The sequence below is a fragment of the Nesoenas mayeri genome, assembly GCF_963082525.1.
Source record: "Nesoenas mayeri genome assembly, chromosome: 11".
In the NCBI taxonomy this organism is placed as follows: Eukaryota; Metazoa; Chordata; class Aves; order Columbiformes; family Columbidae; genus Nesoenas; species Nesoenas mayeri.
The window spans coordinates 9,842,203-9,861,527 of NC_137563.1; the positions used below are offsets into that span (position 1 = coordinate 9,842,203).

Sequence of the window (19,325 nt, forward strand, 5' to 3'; positions counted from 1 at the left end):
AAGAACGTTTTTACAACTGCCAGCCTGCCCAACTCATCCTGGGCTTTGGCAGCTGAACTCCAGTTGCTTCTGCTGGGCTTGGGAGAGCTCAGGGAGCCACCAAACCAGGGGCTCCCCACCTGCGGTCTGGCCTCACCATGACACCTGTACCTTAAGAGTGGTGGCACACACCTTGAAACCAGCCAATCTACTTCTGGTGGTTTCCAAAGCCGGTAAAGAATATAGGTTCATCTCCCATGATGGTGTTGGCTCAGCAGGTCAAATTGAAGTAAGAAGTAGTGTAATAGTTATTTTTAATCCCTAATGTATACAGATGTGTCAAACTACACAGGGAACAGATCAGCCAAGAAATAAATGGGCAGTGTAAAGAGCAACTTTCAGATCCAAAGGCTCTCGGTACCACTGCCAGCTCAGACTTAGTAGCCCTTATTTGCAAACAAAGCAAATGTTTGAGAGTTAGAGGTTATAGTCTAAATGATCTCTATTTTTCTGCACCTTCAGTCTCAGGTTCACATTTTGGGACACCTATGACTGATCACTCGTAATTACAAACTACCTCAAAGAAAGCTTAGAGCTTTTCAATAGTGGCAAAACCTGCCCCAAAGTGTTCCCATCTTGGCCATACAAACATGTAGCTGCACAACACTCGGTAGCTTTTGTAAGTAAGGTCCCAAGTGATCTGCTGACAATCAAAGGTCAAACAACCTTAGGAGTTCAGGCCAAAGTCCCAATCCCCAATTCTTGGCTCTAACCCTGTGCTATGTTTTATGACAATATAGAAAAAACAAAGACACCTAAAAGGTACATGATGGGCCTTAGTCTCCTTGGGGCCACCTGTCTGCCTTTCTAGCCAGAACAACCACTGGAATACCTGTGAAAATCCCAAGACAAGGATGGCATGCACTAGACAACCTAGTTTATTGCCACCTGCCAGTTTGGGTTTCGTTATGTTCCAGTGGAAACTAGCACTGAGTTTTATTAGGAACCAAGTGAAGGAGCAGGACAGCTCTTCTGCGTGCAGCTGCTCTGGGAGGGGAAGAAATCCATACGCTACACATATTTGCGTGTCGTCTTTTTTTTATTGTCTCTTTTGCACCTTGACAGTAGAGGAAGAAGAAACTGGAGTCCCTCCTGCTCCACATTATCCACATTGAGGTCTTCATCCAGAACAGACCGGCAATAAAACTTCACTTGCCACATGCAATGGAAAAGGACACTTCTGAAAGGTAAACTGCTCTAAAAGGCTGCTGTTTATCAGCCATAAGGAAACAATCACACACTTACAGGGAAAATCCAGACTCCCTGTTCGGAAGACCAGGGACCTGGAGAAACCAAGGGATTTATCCACACAAGTGAGACACATTCCCATGGGCAAAGTGCTGAATTTCAGGAACAGGGAATATTCTGTGCTTGCAAACACTTAATCACGTTACATCTTCTGTATAGCTCATTGTTGAAATCCTTGCTTTAATTCTTCAACAGATGCTTCCTAATATGGACTAATACAGGTTGCATTACATCTCTCTATTTTTAGTGCACATGTTTTTTGGCCATAACAACTGCTACTTCAGGCCAAGTCAAACCTACAGAGAAAATGCAGCTAAGAGACAATGATTAGAAATGGGGAAGTCCAATGTAGCAGTAACATGTGTGTAGGATTTATACCTGTTCAGGGAAAGCATTCCCTGCATTCGATACCTGCATGCTAGCGCTTCTTTAAATTATTACCAGATTTGATCAATTGTTAAAACAGGTTGAGAAGTAACTGAGTAGAGAAGCAACGCATAGTTATTTTGTGAATTAAAATGTTGACCTTCCTGTTTTTTCACTATCTGCTTTTTTTTCTGCATTAAATGAAAAGTGGTTCATTTAAACTGACAAAAGGGTTTAAAGCAAACCCGCATTTAAGAGTGATTTATGAGGTCTATATCATAAACATGAAATAACAACCTTCCCTCCAAAGACAAGCTGCTCTCTCTCATGCTTCTGGACTGTACTTTATATCAAATCCCTTCTATGTAAGGAGACTTTAATACACCACTGGAGACCTTTGTCAAAGTTGTAACAGAACTTAGCTCTTCCAAAAGAACAGAAAGGTTTATGACATGGTTAGAAGAGATCCCTGTGCTTTCATAACATAGCTTGATTCTGTCTTAAACATTGATATTTTCTCTCACCAAGAAAAAATTAAACATTTTTCCCATCTGAAGACTTTGGCTTAGCAAACATGCAAAATATGTGACCAGATCTTAGCAAATTAGTTAAACTACTATTGTAGTTAATATAACTATATCCATTTACTGCAGCTGAGGGTATGATGTGTATTGTCACGTGGAAGCAACTTTATTGTATATATTACAAGGTCACAGAGAGACAGGGCAATGGAAGAAGCCTTATCTCAGGTGTTTTCTACCCCCATTCTTAGCTACAGGAGATGGTACAGCTCCCTGTAGTCATCTCTGGTCTAATCATTTCCCCTCTGCCATGAGCTCTTCATACATGGTCAGGGGTCAGTGAGAATCACAGATACTGCCAAAACACACAACAGCCCTCCAGCACCCACATATCAGCCCTCCAGCAACCTTTCATCCCCACAAATAAATCAAGAAGTCTATTTGTGGGGATCTAGGCTGAATCAGAAGGCACTGCAAAAATGATGCATTAAAAGAGACCACTTTCTCTCCCCACCTGCCTCATCTGTAGGTAAATTCTTACTTATTTGTATTAATACCTACAAAAAACCTCTCTATGAGTCCATTCTCTCTCCAGAAAGGCTAGTCCAGGACCTTTGACAAGAGAGTTGTCAAACAACTTCTTTAAGATCAGAACACTGTGATGGCAGATTAGTACCCCAGATGCAGCCCAGTGTCTAGAGACAAGAACCAAAGAAGGGTTTCACATCACTGGTGTGAAGCTATTTCCCATGTTCCTAATGACGCCATGCTTCAGAGAAAATGAAACCCAACCTTTCCTTCCTTCCCCCTCACACATATGCACCTGGAAACCTTTTAATAGGTTTTCTGTTTGCCTCACAGGGGCTCATGTTCATGCCTGAGCAGAAATGTGCATTCTGACTTGAACTCTTTCTCCTGGTGGATGACAGGTGATAAAAATAATACATATACACATATCATATGACTAACAATAGCACCTGGCCCATGGTGATGGGATCAGCCCTTTGCTGCTGGAGAATTTAAACAAAAGAATTAAAACATCAGCCCTGAACCCACAGACCTGGGATTTTTTTTTTTTTAACCCATTAGGAGGCACTTCCAGATTCAAGGCTTCAAGATCCAGTCATGCACGACCCTAAGTGCTCTCCCACTCCCAACTACAGCCAGATTAATCCTCTTATGCAGATTATTCTAAGAGAAATTTAGCTCCCACAAAGTTCTCCTGTAGCTCTAAAAATAATTTGGAGTGCTGTATGACATGTTGTGCCACTTAGACTAAAGGAGTTGTTTTAGAGATTTTAACAACTACTTATCAAACCAGACTTTTAGGATCTGTTCAGCTCAGTTTCCCTCTCCCATGGCTAGAGTCTGCAAGGAAAGTGTTTCACCCAGGAATCTGGTACAAGTGAAATAAATACCCTGTGCTCTCTATCCCCTCAGTAGCACTGACACTTCTGAATAAGTTCATTTTGCTTTCTTAAAATGTTTTTCTCCTCCCCCTACAAACACTCACACAAGTCATTACATCACCATTGAATCAATTGTTTGAATTCTTATGACATGATCAATAAATACCATTAAAAACTCAGCATCTAATGCTTTGTATTGTATTTGAAGCCAAATTTGAAGCCCAGGTACTGCTGAATTACAAAATTTTGAGAAGAAAATTTCTTTAGAAGTCATTCTTGTCTGTTCAGAAAACACAAGAATAGCAAAGGACTGGAAAACACTCAAGCATGGCAATTCTGTAGCTTTGAAAAAAATACTTGTTTTATATTGTGTTTACACAAACATGCAGTTTTCTGTCTATGTTGTTCCACAATACAGGACATGTATGTTAAATGTCTAGCATGTGAATAATTCCTAAGTATTTACAACCTCCATTCTTTCCTGCCAAGTTTTAGCCTGGGTGAGCCAAATCATAAGCCAGTGAAAAAAACCCTCTAGTACAAATCTGAGTCCTTCACTCTGCCAATGTTGGTGCCATAGTAAAGAGGCCTTTTCCCAGGAGAGACTCTGGAAGCATGCCCCTAGATCATCATTTTCACACAATTTCATTAGGAATGGACCTTTTGTGTGACAGAGAGGATTAATTTTTTTGTTTCTAAACTCCTTGCACACAAAAGTTAATCCAAACCAGACAGGAGTCAATTAGGTCATTAAGGTGCTAAGCCTATTAACAGCCATGACTTACATTTCTTTCCCGCAACAATGAAAAGCATTCAGGAGTCTGCCTTTAAGTGGCAAAACCCATGAGCAATTCCATTATTTTATGACACGGCTACTTGAAGCGGTGCTGTTTGCACTGTGCAGCAGCCGGGTGCTTTGCTCCCTTTTTTGCACAGCCAGCCTGCAGTCAAAGAACCAGCATCCAAAGCTTATGAATTCTGTTCCCAGCTGTTTTGCAAACCCTTGTGTGATGCTGGGGCAGGGAATCGCACAGTCCCAGATTTTCCTCACCTAGATGCTGAGGGAAGGACTAACACTATCCTGGTATCATACGAGAGTCAGAGAAGCTCACGCTCTCCCCAAATCCAGTCCTAGATCAGCCCCTTAATCAGCACCAGGTAGGGAAAAAAAAAATCCAGTCACAGCACAAGATCCATTGCCTTAAATAAATTTTACATCAGACTATCAATCTCCCTCTGTCTCAGAACTCAGACACACACTCAGGCCATGGGGCCTGGCCACCAGCTCATGTGTGCTCTTAGCCCAACAAATAGGAACAACTTCAACAATTTTGCTTGCAGTAGAGAATTCTAGTTCCTCAGGCTGCCTATGAATTAGAAACCAGCAGATATGGGACAGGAGTTGGACTCAATGATCCTTGTGGGTCCCTTCCAACTCAGGACATCCTATGATCCTATGTAATTAATTTTGCTGACACACAGAATTAAGTGCAATCATTATGTTATTACATCATGTCAGACCAAGGGTCCCCCCAGCCCATGCCATGAGGTCTCCCAAGCTCAGGACCTGCCTCTCAGTCACCCTGGGCCAACGTGAAGAGGACAAAGCTTGCAGGAAGGGTCCCAGCAACTCTGGGATCTCTTCACATTCCCTTTTGGACAAAACAGAGAACAACATCATGTGGTGGGTCCCCAGAAGCCTTCAGGAAACAGTGGGTGCTACTGGGAACAAATGTTTTCGTGTCCCCTTTTAGTGTCTTATTTTCACAGTTCTGATACCTTGGTTCTCACTCACTCTTTCTATTTTTTATCCTGTATATTTACCCAGTGCCTCCCCTGTCTCCTTTCTCTCTTCTCAGGGAAGAAATCTCAGTTCTGCTAGGGACCCGCAGCACCCTGGCCCTGGGCAGGAGGTCAGAAGGTTCAGTGGCAGAAGGAGGAGGCAAATTTCCTGGACTGATTTTAGTTCAGTTCAGTTTTCAACTAATGGCCGTCTTATTTTACAGTGTAAGAATTTTATAATGCATTTTCTATGAATACAGTGCTGCAGCACCTACATACTTGGCTGGGAAATCAGAGTGGTTCTGAATTCTGGTGATTCCTCTAAAAAGAGACATAAGAGATCTGTAACTCTAACCAGAACCAAGACCTTATATTCAGACAATCAAAAAGAAGACTGGCTTAGTCTGAACCCATGAGAATGATAAACCTACTGAACTACTAAGATTTCAACTCCACGCCTGACCAAATAAAGTTCCTGGCCACAGGATTTACCAAAAAGCAGTGCCAGCTAGGAGGCAATCTTATGAGCAAGCACAGGTCATCTCTGCTGGTGAACAGGCTTGGTGAAACACAAAACCCAAGAGATACAGGCAAACTAAATTCACGGTTGCCTGTTTCAGTCAGTTCCTTCAGACCTTCCACCACTGTTCCCAACAAGGAAAAATGTTGTGCCTCTGGCTGCTGCCATGTCCCTTTGTGTCCAAAACCAGCACTTGTTCCTGACCACTGTTCCTGTACCAGTGGGTCTCACTCCTGTACCCATTAAACCTTCCAGTCCTGTTTCCCATTTTGTCCCTTTGAGAATGCAGTAGAAGACGGCACAGATGTCCTGACCCACTGCAGCCCAGTCGTAGAAGGCAGAGGCTGAAATATTGGAGAGGTAATGAGGCAGGAGAGGAATAAAAGGAACAGAATATATAGGCACATACTGAAACCTAAAGAGATTTCGCAGAGTTCGTAAAAAATACCCTCTAAGCAACCCACCCAGACAGATTTCCGGAAAGTATAAAATTCAATAGAATTTATACTTTTAGAAGCCAAAAACTGGATCAGTTTATACTAGCTGACAATCTGACTGTTTGGCTTTAAAAATGGGAGAAGACAGGATATAATCAGTGAATAGAGTTAGCTATTTTCTCTTGAAAAATTAAAGGAAATAATAACATCAACAGCTGGTTTATTATTAACACCAAACAAAGGAAACCCACCCAAATTAAAAGGGTGCAAAACAGCTGCAACTTTTCAGGGTTTCAGCTGCTAAGCATTAGAACACCAGCAGCTCACAGGCACACACTTTTAAGCACAGAACTATGGTAAAGCACTGACCTTCTGTGGTGCCTTGACTGGAAGAAGGTGAAGAACAGGAGAAAGATATTGGCAGGAGGATTGTCAACAAAAAAAATGGATCTCCTTACTATTAGTTTCCCATTCCAATACAGACTCTGGGGCTTAAAAATCAGATCAACATCATCACTTTTTTTTTTAATTTAAGAAACAACTTTAACAATGTCACACTGGGTCACAACTGAAGACTGATGATTTGGAACACCTGACCAGCACTTCACATACCCATGGAGACCCACAGAGTTTAAGTCCAGGATCCTAACAAGGGTAAGGTGTATCAGCATGACACTGGAAACTGAATCCGGAGCATTACAGAATGTTTATTAACTGCTAGACACACAACTAAAATCTAAATCACTGCCATTTCTCAGGAAGCTGTTTCACCTTCCAATCCTTGTTATACTACAGAAACCTCACTGAGTCTGCTCAGCCTGGAGAACAGAAGCTGAGAGTGACCTCATCTATGTTTATAAATATCTGACGGGTGGGTGGACCAGGCTCCATTCAGTGGTGCCCAATGACAGGATGAGGGGCAATAGGCACAGACTGAAGCACAGGAGGTTCCGTCTGAACATGAGGAGAAACTTCTTTATTTTGGGTGTGCCAGAGCCCTGGAAGAGGCTGCTCAGAGCGGGTGTGGAGTCGCCTTCTCTGGAGATGTTCAGACCCACCTGGACACATTCCTGTGCGATCTGCTCTGGTGACCCTGTGTTAGCAGGTGGGTTGGACAAGATGATCTCCAGAGGTCCCTTCCAACCCCAACCACTCTGTGATTCTGTGAAACAATATACCTCACATTGCTAAACTATTTAAGGAGAAAAGCACTAAAAATTGCTTGGGAGGTTGTTTGGGCCAGAACAGCTTCACACACAAGAGACACATCTGCATTTCGGCTGCTACTGTGTCTGCAGCCAGCATAGCAGGATGGCAGACAAAAACTGCTCAAGCACCCTGCCACCAGCATCCCTGCTGTCACAGCTCTAGCTCCTTCAATACTCAATCTGACTAGATTAACATCAGCCCAGGGATATCTGTATGAGCTGTTACTACATTTTGGACTCTCAGACCTCAAGTCTGGGTTCACAGATCCCCAAGGAAAGCTAAAGACCTTAAAAGTTTATTTGCTGTCTCTATAAGCTCATTCCCTCAAACACAAGGCAAGAGGGGGGGAAAAAAAAGGTTTCTCACAAAATCTTAAAGCAAACAATTTAAACGTTGCCACTCAAAGAAATAAAAAGTCCTATAGCACGAGAGCCAGACCTTGTCTGAAGAGTCAAACACCAGAAAGAAAAAGCAAAATCAAGTTCCTAGTTAGAAAAAATACCTTGTTCTCTACATCAGGCAGCTTCAAATGCAGCCTATATAGAAACAATAAAAAACAAAACAAAATTAAGGCTGCCCAGTTGACCATGTACCCTGATATACATTATTATGGATGGTGTGCTCTGCTAGACACAATTAAAAATTATTATGTGTGAGAAGATGAAAAAGAAAGTAGATGATTGTTTTACAAATGAAACTGTGCATCTCTTCCCCTCTCCATACATCTTTTCGTCCTGTTATGAGCTGGATTCCTGGAGCTGGACTCCACAGATGATACTTCCTATCAAATTAAATTAAAGTATCTGAAGTGACGCTTTCCGCATTCTGAAATGCAAGGATCACCACTCTACCCATGCTACTTGGCACAACTGCGGCGGAAAGATGAGGCAAAAGAGCACCCCTCACCACAGACTTTAATTTCAGAACTTGGGACTTTGCTAAAAACATTGTGAATACCTTTCTGAGCGGTGGTCATCTTGCATGGTTAAAGCACAAGTTTACTCTGATCCATCATAAAGTTTATCTTCTCACCAACTGAATGCTACAGCATATGTCCTAACAATTTTTACATTTGTGATGTGACTCCTGCCTGCGGTAGCAACAGGATTCATTAACTCATACCATTTCTCACTAGCTCCAGCTGCCTGAACACTTGAATTACAAAATACAGACATATATGGCAGAACAACAGTTAAAAACATAATTGCATACTCATGGCCATGCATACTTGAGCCACTTCATGCTCACCTGCTACAACCTTGCAGTGCTCATCAGGAATGCGTGACTTCACGGGATGACTTGATTTTGTGGATCGCCTGCGCCTGATGAAGTGTTCTTTTCCACTAAAGGAGGTCTCTGATGTGTTCACTGGTTGTATTAGCATTTGCTCTGATCCAATCTGGATATAGCCAACCTGCCCACAAAAGAGAACACAGAACCTCATCAGACAGTTTGGTCTCCTAGCCTTGTCTGCCACAGTCTGAACCAAGACTATTTCACTGCAGTTGTTATTTACAAGGCAGGGAAATGAAAAGTTATTATGATTGTGTTCGGCCTGCGTAATACGGACTAAAGAACTTCATCTACTTTTTATATCACTGGGCACTATTTAAAAACATCATCATGCAAGATGCTGTACATGCTCAAAAAAGATGTAGGGTTCTTGTCAACACCTTTCCTTCCCGTTCTGCCTCCAGCTGGCACACCACTCTAGCTGGAAGCACAAATATCTATGTCCTGTGAGATGCTCAGCTCACGTGAGGACAAATAAATCCTATTAACAGGAATCCTTTCATAAGCACCTAATCGCCAGCTAGAATTGCACTGCTAATAAATGGCATTTACCATCTCAGCAGAGCAAAGAGGTAAGGTTGGCTGCAAAGGGGAGACCACCTGCAAATGTCACTCTTAGAGACAACACTGGGTGTAATGAAGTGATGTCCTAATTATGACTTGCAGAGCCTCCCACACTTTTTTGTATGGGAACCAAATACCTGTTCTTGACTACAAGAATGGCCACACAGCGAGCACTGCTGCCCCTGCAAGTCTGGGGTTGGGTTTCAGGGGTCAAACCAGGAACAGACTGTTGTACCTTCCCAATTACAAGATCTTCCACCGTCCCTGGAATAAGTGACATAAGGAAGGCAAAGACCACGTCTAAACAGCAGCAGGCTCCATAGGCTACAGGTCAGAGCACTAAACCTCTGCCTTCCTTGCACCAAGTCCAGACCTTACACCAGGGCTGGCAAGAACGTCTTTGGAAGGCGGCTTCTACCCCAGGAGACCCCTCCTCCACTTGCAACCCCGAGTTTGTAAGGTTCTTTTGTGCCTTTTCCACTCTTTTTCTGGCATAAAAAGGACAGAGTGAAAGCAAAGAGATCACCTTAAAACTTTACAAAGCCTCTGGGTTTAGTAATCAACGCTGAGGTTATAACACATTGGAGAAAGTGAATATGTACACTGTGGGTTTCCTACTTACTTTTCATTATACTAATCCAAAGATTATTTGTATTGCAATTAAAACTCTCGAAATACAGGTCTTTGCCATCTACCCTTTGAGAGAAATTTCTAGGCCAGAGCCAACCTCTCCTGCTTGCAACAGAAGGTTTCATCTGGCCTGCCAGGAGACATCAGATTTTGCATACGGTACAACTGCATAGGGTAGAAAAGCTTACAAAGGGGTCCTGCTAGGCCACATGCCTATAACACCCATCCTATACATACAGAGACACCAGACTTTTTTTTTGCCTCCCCACTGCATTCTGTGCCAGCCAGGCAACCATCCAAATAAATGCTCTGCACGTACATGCGAATATTATATATTCAACAGCTGACTGTACTAATATGATTTATAATATACATTACATACATACTGTATATTGTACATTTCCACACCGCCCTGCCAAATTCAGTCCTCACGTACACCCAGGAAATCCCTTTGGCCTAGTGTTTCCAGCAAGAGGAATTTTCTGCTAGCAGAAATGAGAGCTCTCCTCTTTTGACAGCAGTGCTAAGTGAAGAGCTCTCAGGGCAAACCAGGATCTCCCAAAAAGGGTCGCTAATTTCAAAAGTGCACTTGGCGAAAAAGAAAAACACATAATAAAAATCAGTGTCTCTATTTGCCACAGCTGCAAAGCACGGTGGTAACAATTAGTCCCCTGCCTCAAAAGATAAAGGAGATGGTCTTTCAAAAGAGACCTTGACCCAAGGACAAGGTCACTTATTAAGTATAAAATGCCTTGACACCTCCCAGAAGGGCTCCCATTTACAAAGAAAAATTGACATTATTTCTTGGCCCTACAGAATGCACACCAGTTTACAATACCCACTCTGCCCTGGAGTTTTCAAAGGGGCTGCCTCTTCATTTAAATTACAAGCTGAACTTGGTTTGTCAGAATTGTTTCAGAGGCAGCAAAAGCTCTGGTGACTTATTCTTCCAGCCTCCTTTACAATGCCCTCCACTACTTCCCCTCCTTGTTCCAATCTTCCAGCTGGGAGGCAGCCCCAGCCTCCTTTTTTTTAATATAGGTTTTAATTATTTAGAAGAAGAGTTGTAAATCTGGTGCCATGGTACTAAAAGCCACACCAGAGCTCCTGAAAGGCTGCCAACCATTTTTGTTGGTGCCAAAAATATGTAAGAAGAAGTCAGTTTCATCACCACCCGACATTATCCCAACTTTCTGGCATCAAGTGTGAAAATAATTTAAACCATTGGAAAGGACTTATGTTTCACATTTGCTTTGGAATTATGAAACCTATGGAGGGAAAGAGCCATGTGTCTTCACCCTGGAATAGGTTAAGAAGCAATCTCAAGTTTAATCTGACAAGCCAAATAGAGTTTCGAGTAGGAAGCATTTGCAGGATCAGGCCTGTAAAGTACTCCTAGGGAGTTAAAATTTTCCCCAAACTTGCCAGTTGGGTTCTAAAGAGTCCTCAAACCTGTTGGCCCACATGAGATCTTTTGGACCCGGTAACTTGAATACTCTGGTCATTATTTTGCTTTTTCCATAAGAAATGCATTCCTCATGTTGCCTTCCTCAAATCGTCCAACTACCAAATATTATACTGCGCTAATCTCAGCATGAGATATCAGATATCAGAACTAGACAAATACTCATGGCTTTTCTTCTCTAGGCTGTGTGATGTTCAGAGTGTAGAAAGCTGGATTTTGAAGATAAAGAAGTAAAACAGAAGACCACATAACTGTCTGAGCTATTTTTCCTACATCTCTGGAAATCATTCCAATTAAATAAGATGCTTTGGATCTCCCAATTCCTGTTTGCCTGGGGAGATGTGTATCAAAAGCTGGGATGCTCCCTCTCGTCCTCCGCTGTGAGAGCCCATATGAGCAGGATCTGCCCCAGTATCGCCCAGTGCCTGGGAAAGCAGCTGCTGCCCAGTCGCACCATCCCAGAGCACCCGAGACACAGGAGCCGTCAGGAGCCCCAAAATTAAGACAGGTACAGAAGTTCATCATCATCTGTGTTATTAATTTAACCTGGATTTTGCAGTTAGTAGGACAAGACCATGCAGCTGACAGGATCAGGCAGCTCAGCTGACAGGAAGGGCTGGGATTATTTCAGCCTCAAAAAAGCAGGCAACCAAACTGGCGAGTTGATTAAAATAAACAATAATCCACACTTAGCAGTATGGCCCCACTCAGCACTGTGCTTAACAGTGGCTACACCTTTCATATTAAGGATATTTCATATCCTTAATTTAGAAGTCAGCTCCACATTGCTCACTAGTAAAAGAGGTTCTGTTCTCTAAACCACCAAAATATTCTCCGATGTTCTGATCCGGAGTTTTATAAATACATTGGTCACTCAAGCAATCTACTCACTCTCTACTCTTATACTACCAGTAGTTCACTCTTCTACTCATTATCTTCCTTGCCACTGGAGCTTTTCCCAGGCTAAATGACAGCAGGGAAAGCAGGAAGGTCCTCACACCGTATCACTGAAATTACAACAGGACTGTTAGTGTTGGCACTCAAATAGTATTTGCAACCACATCGCCCCACTTCACGGGCTTCCCTGTTCTGTCTCTGTCCCTTGGCAGCTCTCGTGGTGCTACAACAGCTCGAGGGTTAACTCGGGACAGGAATCCAAGCCTTCCGTGTTCTCTGCACATGGTTCTGGACCTTCTCATACATCAATACTCTCCAGCAGTTAGACTGGTTTTGCAGCCCTTTTTATTTTCACAGCATCTTTGAACAAGATCTGTGAAATGCTGAATCTTTAACAGATTTTTCTTTCGCTCCTTAGTGTTCATTAGTTACATACATATGAACATGCTGAAAAGAGAACAGTTCTAAACATCTGACAAATTCCATCCCCTTCTCAATTTCTCAACTGCTACACTGTAAATCTTAGTTTAACCATTTCCTTAAAGTTAAAAGGAAGTTAATATTTAAAGTTAAGAACAAAAAAATACAACACAAATACAGTTTAATAAACTTCACTGGCTTTTAGCCCTGTCCTCAATAACCATGCTTCAGCTTTAGGTTAGTTGTTGTTTACAAGTGCAATTCAAGCAAATTTAAAACAAGAGCTTTAAATTAGGTCTTGCTCGAGAGTCACTTCAGCTTTACACACAGTCACAAGAGCAGATAATACCCAGGAATACCTGATAGCTCCTCTGTTCCAGACTCCAGGTCTGCTAAACAAGGAAACCACAACATGCTCTCCCTTTTGTCCACAGTGGAAGGGAGGAAAAAATAAAAATCCCAGCATTGTAATTTTAAGAGGTTTAACTTTTCAGCTTGTGGACCAGCTATGGATGAACGCCAGACAGCTCCTCTCCCAGACAAGAGAATTCAGCAGAGCTGAATGTGTTTCCTCAGGGGAAATTGTATCATGCTATGATCCTGGCTCGCCTGTGCTGCCCTGCTCCTCACAACAGCAGAGGCTCCTGCATCACCTGAAGGGCAGCACCACACACCACCAGACAAGGACTGAGCTCACCGAGCTTCAGACTTCTGCTCCAAAGTCAATAAAGAACAGCAAACACCTCCAAAGTGACAATTCACCAACCTAAAGTACCTAACAGAACAGTTTGTCCTGTTTCTTAAGTGCTCTTTGGAAATGCCAAATGTCTTTATCACTCACTCTCCCCTTGATAACCAAAGTCAGGCTTAAAGCCAACAGACTGCGGCTTCTTCTGTATTCTTCTTCCTCTGCTTCACAAGGATATAGACAATTTACCATTTCATCAGGAGTCCTTTGAGTTACTGCTCATTACCTGGAGCCTGCAGTCCAGCCTATTCAGTTCTCTTTTCCCTGACTGGCCTTCCATATCACATCCAAAACCACACTGAGACATCCAGTTCCTGCATGGGCACTTACACCCACTTGTAAACCCATGGGAGTTCAGAGACCCTAGAAGAAGCCATGCATCCAAACAGTACTTGTAACACTAGTACAACTTGGTACACCAGATGTACTGGTACAGACACTGCAGCCCAACACACTGCACAGCAGTCCAGTACCTCAGCATCTGAAAGCGACCCTAGTGTGAAAAAACAGTAAAAAATAAATATATCAAATGAAGTCTTTGGGAATCCCACATTTGCAGATAGCTTGAGGCAGCACTCTGCAATGTACAGCTGGAGAATAAGTCTCTCCAAAAGGCAGAGGAGCCTGCCTATCTCTCTTACCTTGGGTCGCACGACTGGTAAGCCCTGCTGGGACTCACTGCAGTACAAATATGTGGTGTTGAAAGGGCCTTCTCTACTGTGCTCTCCAGGCTTCAATCAAAAAAGCTCCACAGAAGGTAACACTGATCTGCCAAACATTGCTAGAGAGGGTAAGGGCAGCACACAGAGAGCAACAGTCAAAACGTAACTGTGAAATTGCACCTGAAAGCAGTGGATGAGAAGTCCAGAGATGTATCGAGCAAACTGGAATCTCCTTGCTGGAGAGACCAAACATACATCCTCTAGGAACTGAGCTCAGAAGCAGAGACTTTAATCCACTGCCACTGCACAACTCAACTCAAGGTAACATGCACCGTGACCTTACACAGCTAGAACTTCCCAAAAGAAAGGCAATTCGCTGTACTGCCTGCTGTTGCTGGTCAGACGAGCTGCAGAACTTTGCTCCTGCCGGCATCTCCCCAGCACCAGGGAAATGCAGTTCAGTCCTGTGTAAACAGTTGGACTCTGCCCATGCCACAACTGCATTCCCCAGACAGGACGCAGTCCTGCCAAGTTAAGGTGCTTTTCAGGAACATAGTACCTCTTGTCTATGCCACAGTTACGAGCTTGCCAAGATGAACAGGAGTGCTGAAGTATCCTTGCATACAGTACTTTAACCACACAGATGAGACCTTAGGTACAGCAGTCCTAAGCATGCTATAGCCTAACACAGCTGCAATAGTACAGCCACCCTTCTTGAAAAGTTGCAAGCTGTACCAGGAAACTACAACACATCACATCCTGGTTAGCAGCAGCATCTGCAAGCAGTGTTTAAAAACCAAAACACGACTCTTAGATGCCACACTGGCAATCTGATATCATTACCAGGGAACTCAGTTTCATGTCACTGTGTCAACGATTTTGTTTTTATTAGAACTCCACTTGCCCTGATCATTTTATATCACTTTTCGTGTGATTTATGGCATGGTTGAAGAATAAGATTACAACGTCTGAGCCAGCTGGAGATCAGGATACAGTATTATTACCCACTCTGCTTCTCAGCAACCAGCTTTTCTGAATGAGATGCCCTGATCACTTGATTCAAGTCCAACAGTGGAGTTTTCAGGAAATCTCCCATTGCAGCAGTAGCAATGCTTAGAAGGCAAATACCAGGATCAACAGTCTGCGAGGTTTCCACCACCAAGGTCTTTCTTCTATCCCAGCCTGCAGGCCCTGTCCATACCCCAACCTGTGCGGCCGCGCTGCTGCCGAGGGCAAAGTTTCATTCCTTCTGCTGCAAAGAGGGCTTAAGGAAGCAAGGGAAAATTCACAAACCACTGTAGTGATGCTCTTGGTATTTCCAATTGTTGAACTAGGAGGCAAAAAAATGTTGAGCTCTAGAGTCACCTGATCTCAGTTCCACTCGTGGCAGATTCAACACTTCCTAGATAATTTGAGAAAAACTCTTAATTCCTCTGATCCCAGAAAACATCTTAATACTAAATGGCACAGCTTTCACTGCAGGTACACTCATTTAGTGTGGCCATTGCAAAAGGCTGCATAAACACTAAAAGCAGGCTAAAATCTGACATGTTTCATGATTGAGAATAGACTTAAGAAGCAATAAGGTCCATTTAGCTAGAATAAGGTATATCTACCCGGCAATGTGCATCAATTTAATGAAACCATTTCAAAAGTTAATGACATTAACCTTCAGTTTAGGTTCACCCTTAAGATACTTGAGTTTTCTGTTCTCTAGTTTTCAGTTCACAAGGGTGTTATAAACCTTAACTCACTCATGTTATCACACACCTGGTTTTAGCCCTTCTCCAGCTCCTGGTGATCACCTGAATTTGGATCACCTGAATTTGAATTCTTCTCAGCAGAAAGGAGTATCCACAAATGGGCACCTTTGACAACGATCACATTTTGATGCCAAGCTCATCTAGCTCAGTTATGTCAGCTAAGTAATTGTTTAGAATTCATGATACAAACAGATATTGCAATATCATAGCTCATATTTGCAGAGTAATGAACAAAGACTAACTAGTCTTGTTCTATTTCCAACTTTTCTACTGGGAATATTGCCAATCTTTTTCACTCCCCCTCCTCCATTCCCTGATCTCAGGCAGTTAATACTCTGCCTACAACTACATTCCTCTTTTTAAAAAGGTTCCTTCTCTGCTTGTCTGTGCTTTTCAGCTCTGCTAGAACAGGTAGCTTTGGAAGCCCAGCACTTCATGAACAGGGTTAACAAAACGTGCCTGGTGACAAAAGAGCTGTTCGTGATTTAAAGCTTGAACTAGAGATATTAGTTTTAAACTCTGAGAAAGCTCTCAGTTGTATAGAGCTCAATTTACAGTGTCACTCAAATACTCAGCATCTCAGAGGCACTTTATTATTTTTTTTTAGCCCTGAGGCACAGCGCCCTCATATGGTTCAGGACCAAAGGCCCAAACCTCAAGTGCAGAACACACGAAGTACTTAATACTGCAAAGTTTAAGACTGAATCTCCATCAACAGGTCCATACTGAGAAGTTAAGCACACCTCCCTGGACCATGTACTAGGAATCTATACTTAACAACCCGGTGACTTTCTGAAGTACTTTTACACTAGCACCAGTAATTGCACACTAGCAATTGTCTTAAGTATCTAAGTCTTCACTACTGATAAACAAAAAGGCCATCCCACACAAGATCACCCCTTCTTATCAGGACACTCGGAGGAGAACCCAGTGAGAGAGAACCTGAAAACACTATAGCCTCAGGTAGAGAAATCCTAACACTTGAGGTGGGAAAAGCAACCCTGAGCAGGATGGTTCCTCCCGACCATGCCAGAGTACCTGGTGTCTCTACACCACACCTCCCACACCAGCACCGATTACACGAGCAGGTGGAAGGGGCTGGATGAAGAGCTGAGTGTGTTATCCCAGGCTGTGCTGCTGGCAAGGCGACCCAGTCCCCCATAGCGGGACCCAGAGTGCAGGGGTATAGTGACAAGAGGAGTGTCCATCAGCCAGGATGCTCCTCTACAGCACCCCAGGCTACCCACGCTGCGGCTGAGGTCCTCAGCCTCCCAGACACGGGTGAAGGTGAGGCAGCTCCCACAGCAGAGAGCCCGAGAAGGCAGAAAACCCACAGTGGGCCAGTGGCCATGCTCGCCAGGGCCGGGGGAGGTGAGGGGGCGGGCAGGACGTGCACGGTACTGAGGTGAGGTGCACGGTACTGAGGTGAGGTGCACGGTACTGAGGTGAGGTGCGGGCCTGGCCCAACGGCCGCTTCCCGCCCTCGCCGGGCGCGGGGTGGGGGCTCGGGCTGCCCCCGGGCTGGCAGGAAAAGCCTCTCCGGGACGGCGGAGGGGCTCCCCGCAGCCCGGAGCAGGGGCGGTCGGAAGGGCAGCCCGCGCTGAGGAGAGGTGGGTCGGGGGCAGTACCAGCCCGGCGCAGGTGCTGAGGGAGGCGAAGGAGTCGCTGCGGTTCAGCACGCGTCCCGTGTAGAAGCAGAGCCGCTCCTCCGGGGGCCGCCGGGGGCCGGGCGCCCGCCGCGCCTGCCCGGGCCGCTGCTCCACCACGAAGCCCCGGGCGAGGAAGCGCAGGTCGCGGCGGAGGTGCAGGTAGAGCTCGGCGCCGGCGGCGGGCAGGCGGAGCAGCAGAGCCCCCTCCTCCGCCGCCCGTGGCCGCGGCAGCGCCCGCCGGCGCCGGGGGCCGCCGCGATCCCCTCGCACGGCGGGCGGCAGCAGGTGGATCTTCTCCAGCGCCACTCGCTCCGGGATCACCACTTCCAGCTCCGCTCCGCCAGCTGCAGGCGAGAAGGAGAGAGGCTCAGGCGCTGATCCCGCGGCCCGACGGGGCGGCCCAGGGCTCCGTGCCCCGCCGGTGTCCCCCCCACCTCCCCGCGGGAACACCCCGTCCTGCCGGGGCGAGGACAGCCCTGTACTCGAGTCTCATGCACTGCAAAGTGTGAACAGGCTGCAGAGACAATGGAGCCAGCGGAGGAAAGACATTTATTTCTCTCTCTATATATATATACACACACATATATTAGAGACAAAAATGTGCAAGGAAGAGAGAAATAAAGCAAATGCTAAGGCTACTTGTATCATTAAAAAAGAAATATATAGCTCAGACACAAGCATCGCATTTCACCAACCCCAATAAAAATCTGCAGGGAGAAGGGGAAAAGCAGAGCAAGCCGAAGCCGCAGCCAAGGACAGTCAGCAGCTTTCCACATGAAACGTTACAGCAGCAGCAGCGAGAGGACAGGAAAAGAAAATACAAAAGCCTGGAGCAATTCATCCTGCAGACTGGGACCGCCGCCACGCAGGGGATCCGGTGCATGCCCTGCGGTTCGCGCCTGCCCGCTGCCGCCCGGGGCCGGCGCCCACCGCCCGCCCCACCGGCCCCGCGGGCCAGGGCGTCAGCGCCGCCGGGGAAGGGGATGCCGGCGCGGGGAGCCAAGGGAGGGTAGCGCTACCTGTGCCGGCGTCCAGTCCCCAAAGCAGCAGGCAGGGAAACACGAGAGGCAAGAAGCAGCCGTCAAACATTTTATGGCAGCGGCGGGGCCCAGCGCGGAGCGGAGGCGGCGGCGGCGGGAGCCCGGGCGGACTGAGCCCTCCCCGCCCTCGGAAAAAGTAATCGGCGCCGACAGCCCCGGCGTGGTGGGCGCCCGGCCACGCCCCTCCCCGCGGCCCCGCGCTCTCATTGGCGCGGGTGCCCCCTGGGCCACGCCCCGCGCTCCCCCATTGGCTGCGGGCTGAAGGCGCTGGGCGGAGGGGCGGGCTGAGTGGGGAGGGGGGTGCACGTGGGTGGGGGCGGCCGGCAGGGGGCGCCCTCTCCTGCCCCAGGACCCGCGGGTGTCGTGTCGCCCCTCCAGTGCTCCCAGTCCTGAAACTGGTCTGGTGCCCGTTGGGCCGCTGGGGACACCCTCGCAAGAGGCACGAAGAGGTTTCCTCTGTCACGTTTTCTGCATGTCCTTTCCTTCATTGTTAAAATAATTTAGACACTGATATAGAAGCACTCTTGAAAAATTCACCTGCTCTTTCATTTCTGCAGCCTTGTCCACCACCATCTGAAATATTGATCCCAGGACTCTAGGAAACCAGGAGAAAATGAGGCTGGCAATAAATGAGCACACAAAGATTTTAGGTGGTGATCTTAC

At 45.6% G+C, this 19,325-nt stretch overlaps 1 protein-coding gene across 1 annotated transcript in view; it reads right to left on the reverse strand.

Annotated features, from left to right (window-relative positions):
- ADAMTS17 (ADAM metallopeptidase with thrombospondin type 1 motif 17) overlaps nt 1-18,711 on the reverse strand; it is a gene marked incomplete at its 5' end in the record, with an annotated part of 173,454 nt that extends 154,743 nt beyond the window's left edge. Inside the window, 3 exons of the mRNA XM_080350967.1 lie at nt 8,780-8,945; nt 17,602-17,966; nt 18,642-18,711. Of these exons, the coding sequence (XP_080207093.1) occupies nt 8,780-8,945; nt 17,602-17,966; nt 18,642-18,711 (601 nt within the window). The remainder of the gene's footprint in view (nt 1-8,779; nt 8,946-17,601; nt 17,967-18,641) is intronic.
- Between the last annotated feature and the right edge of the window lie 614 nt (nt 18,712-19,325).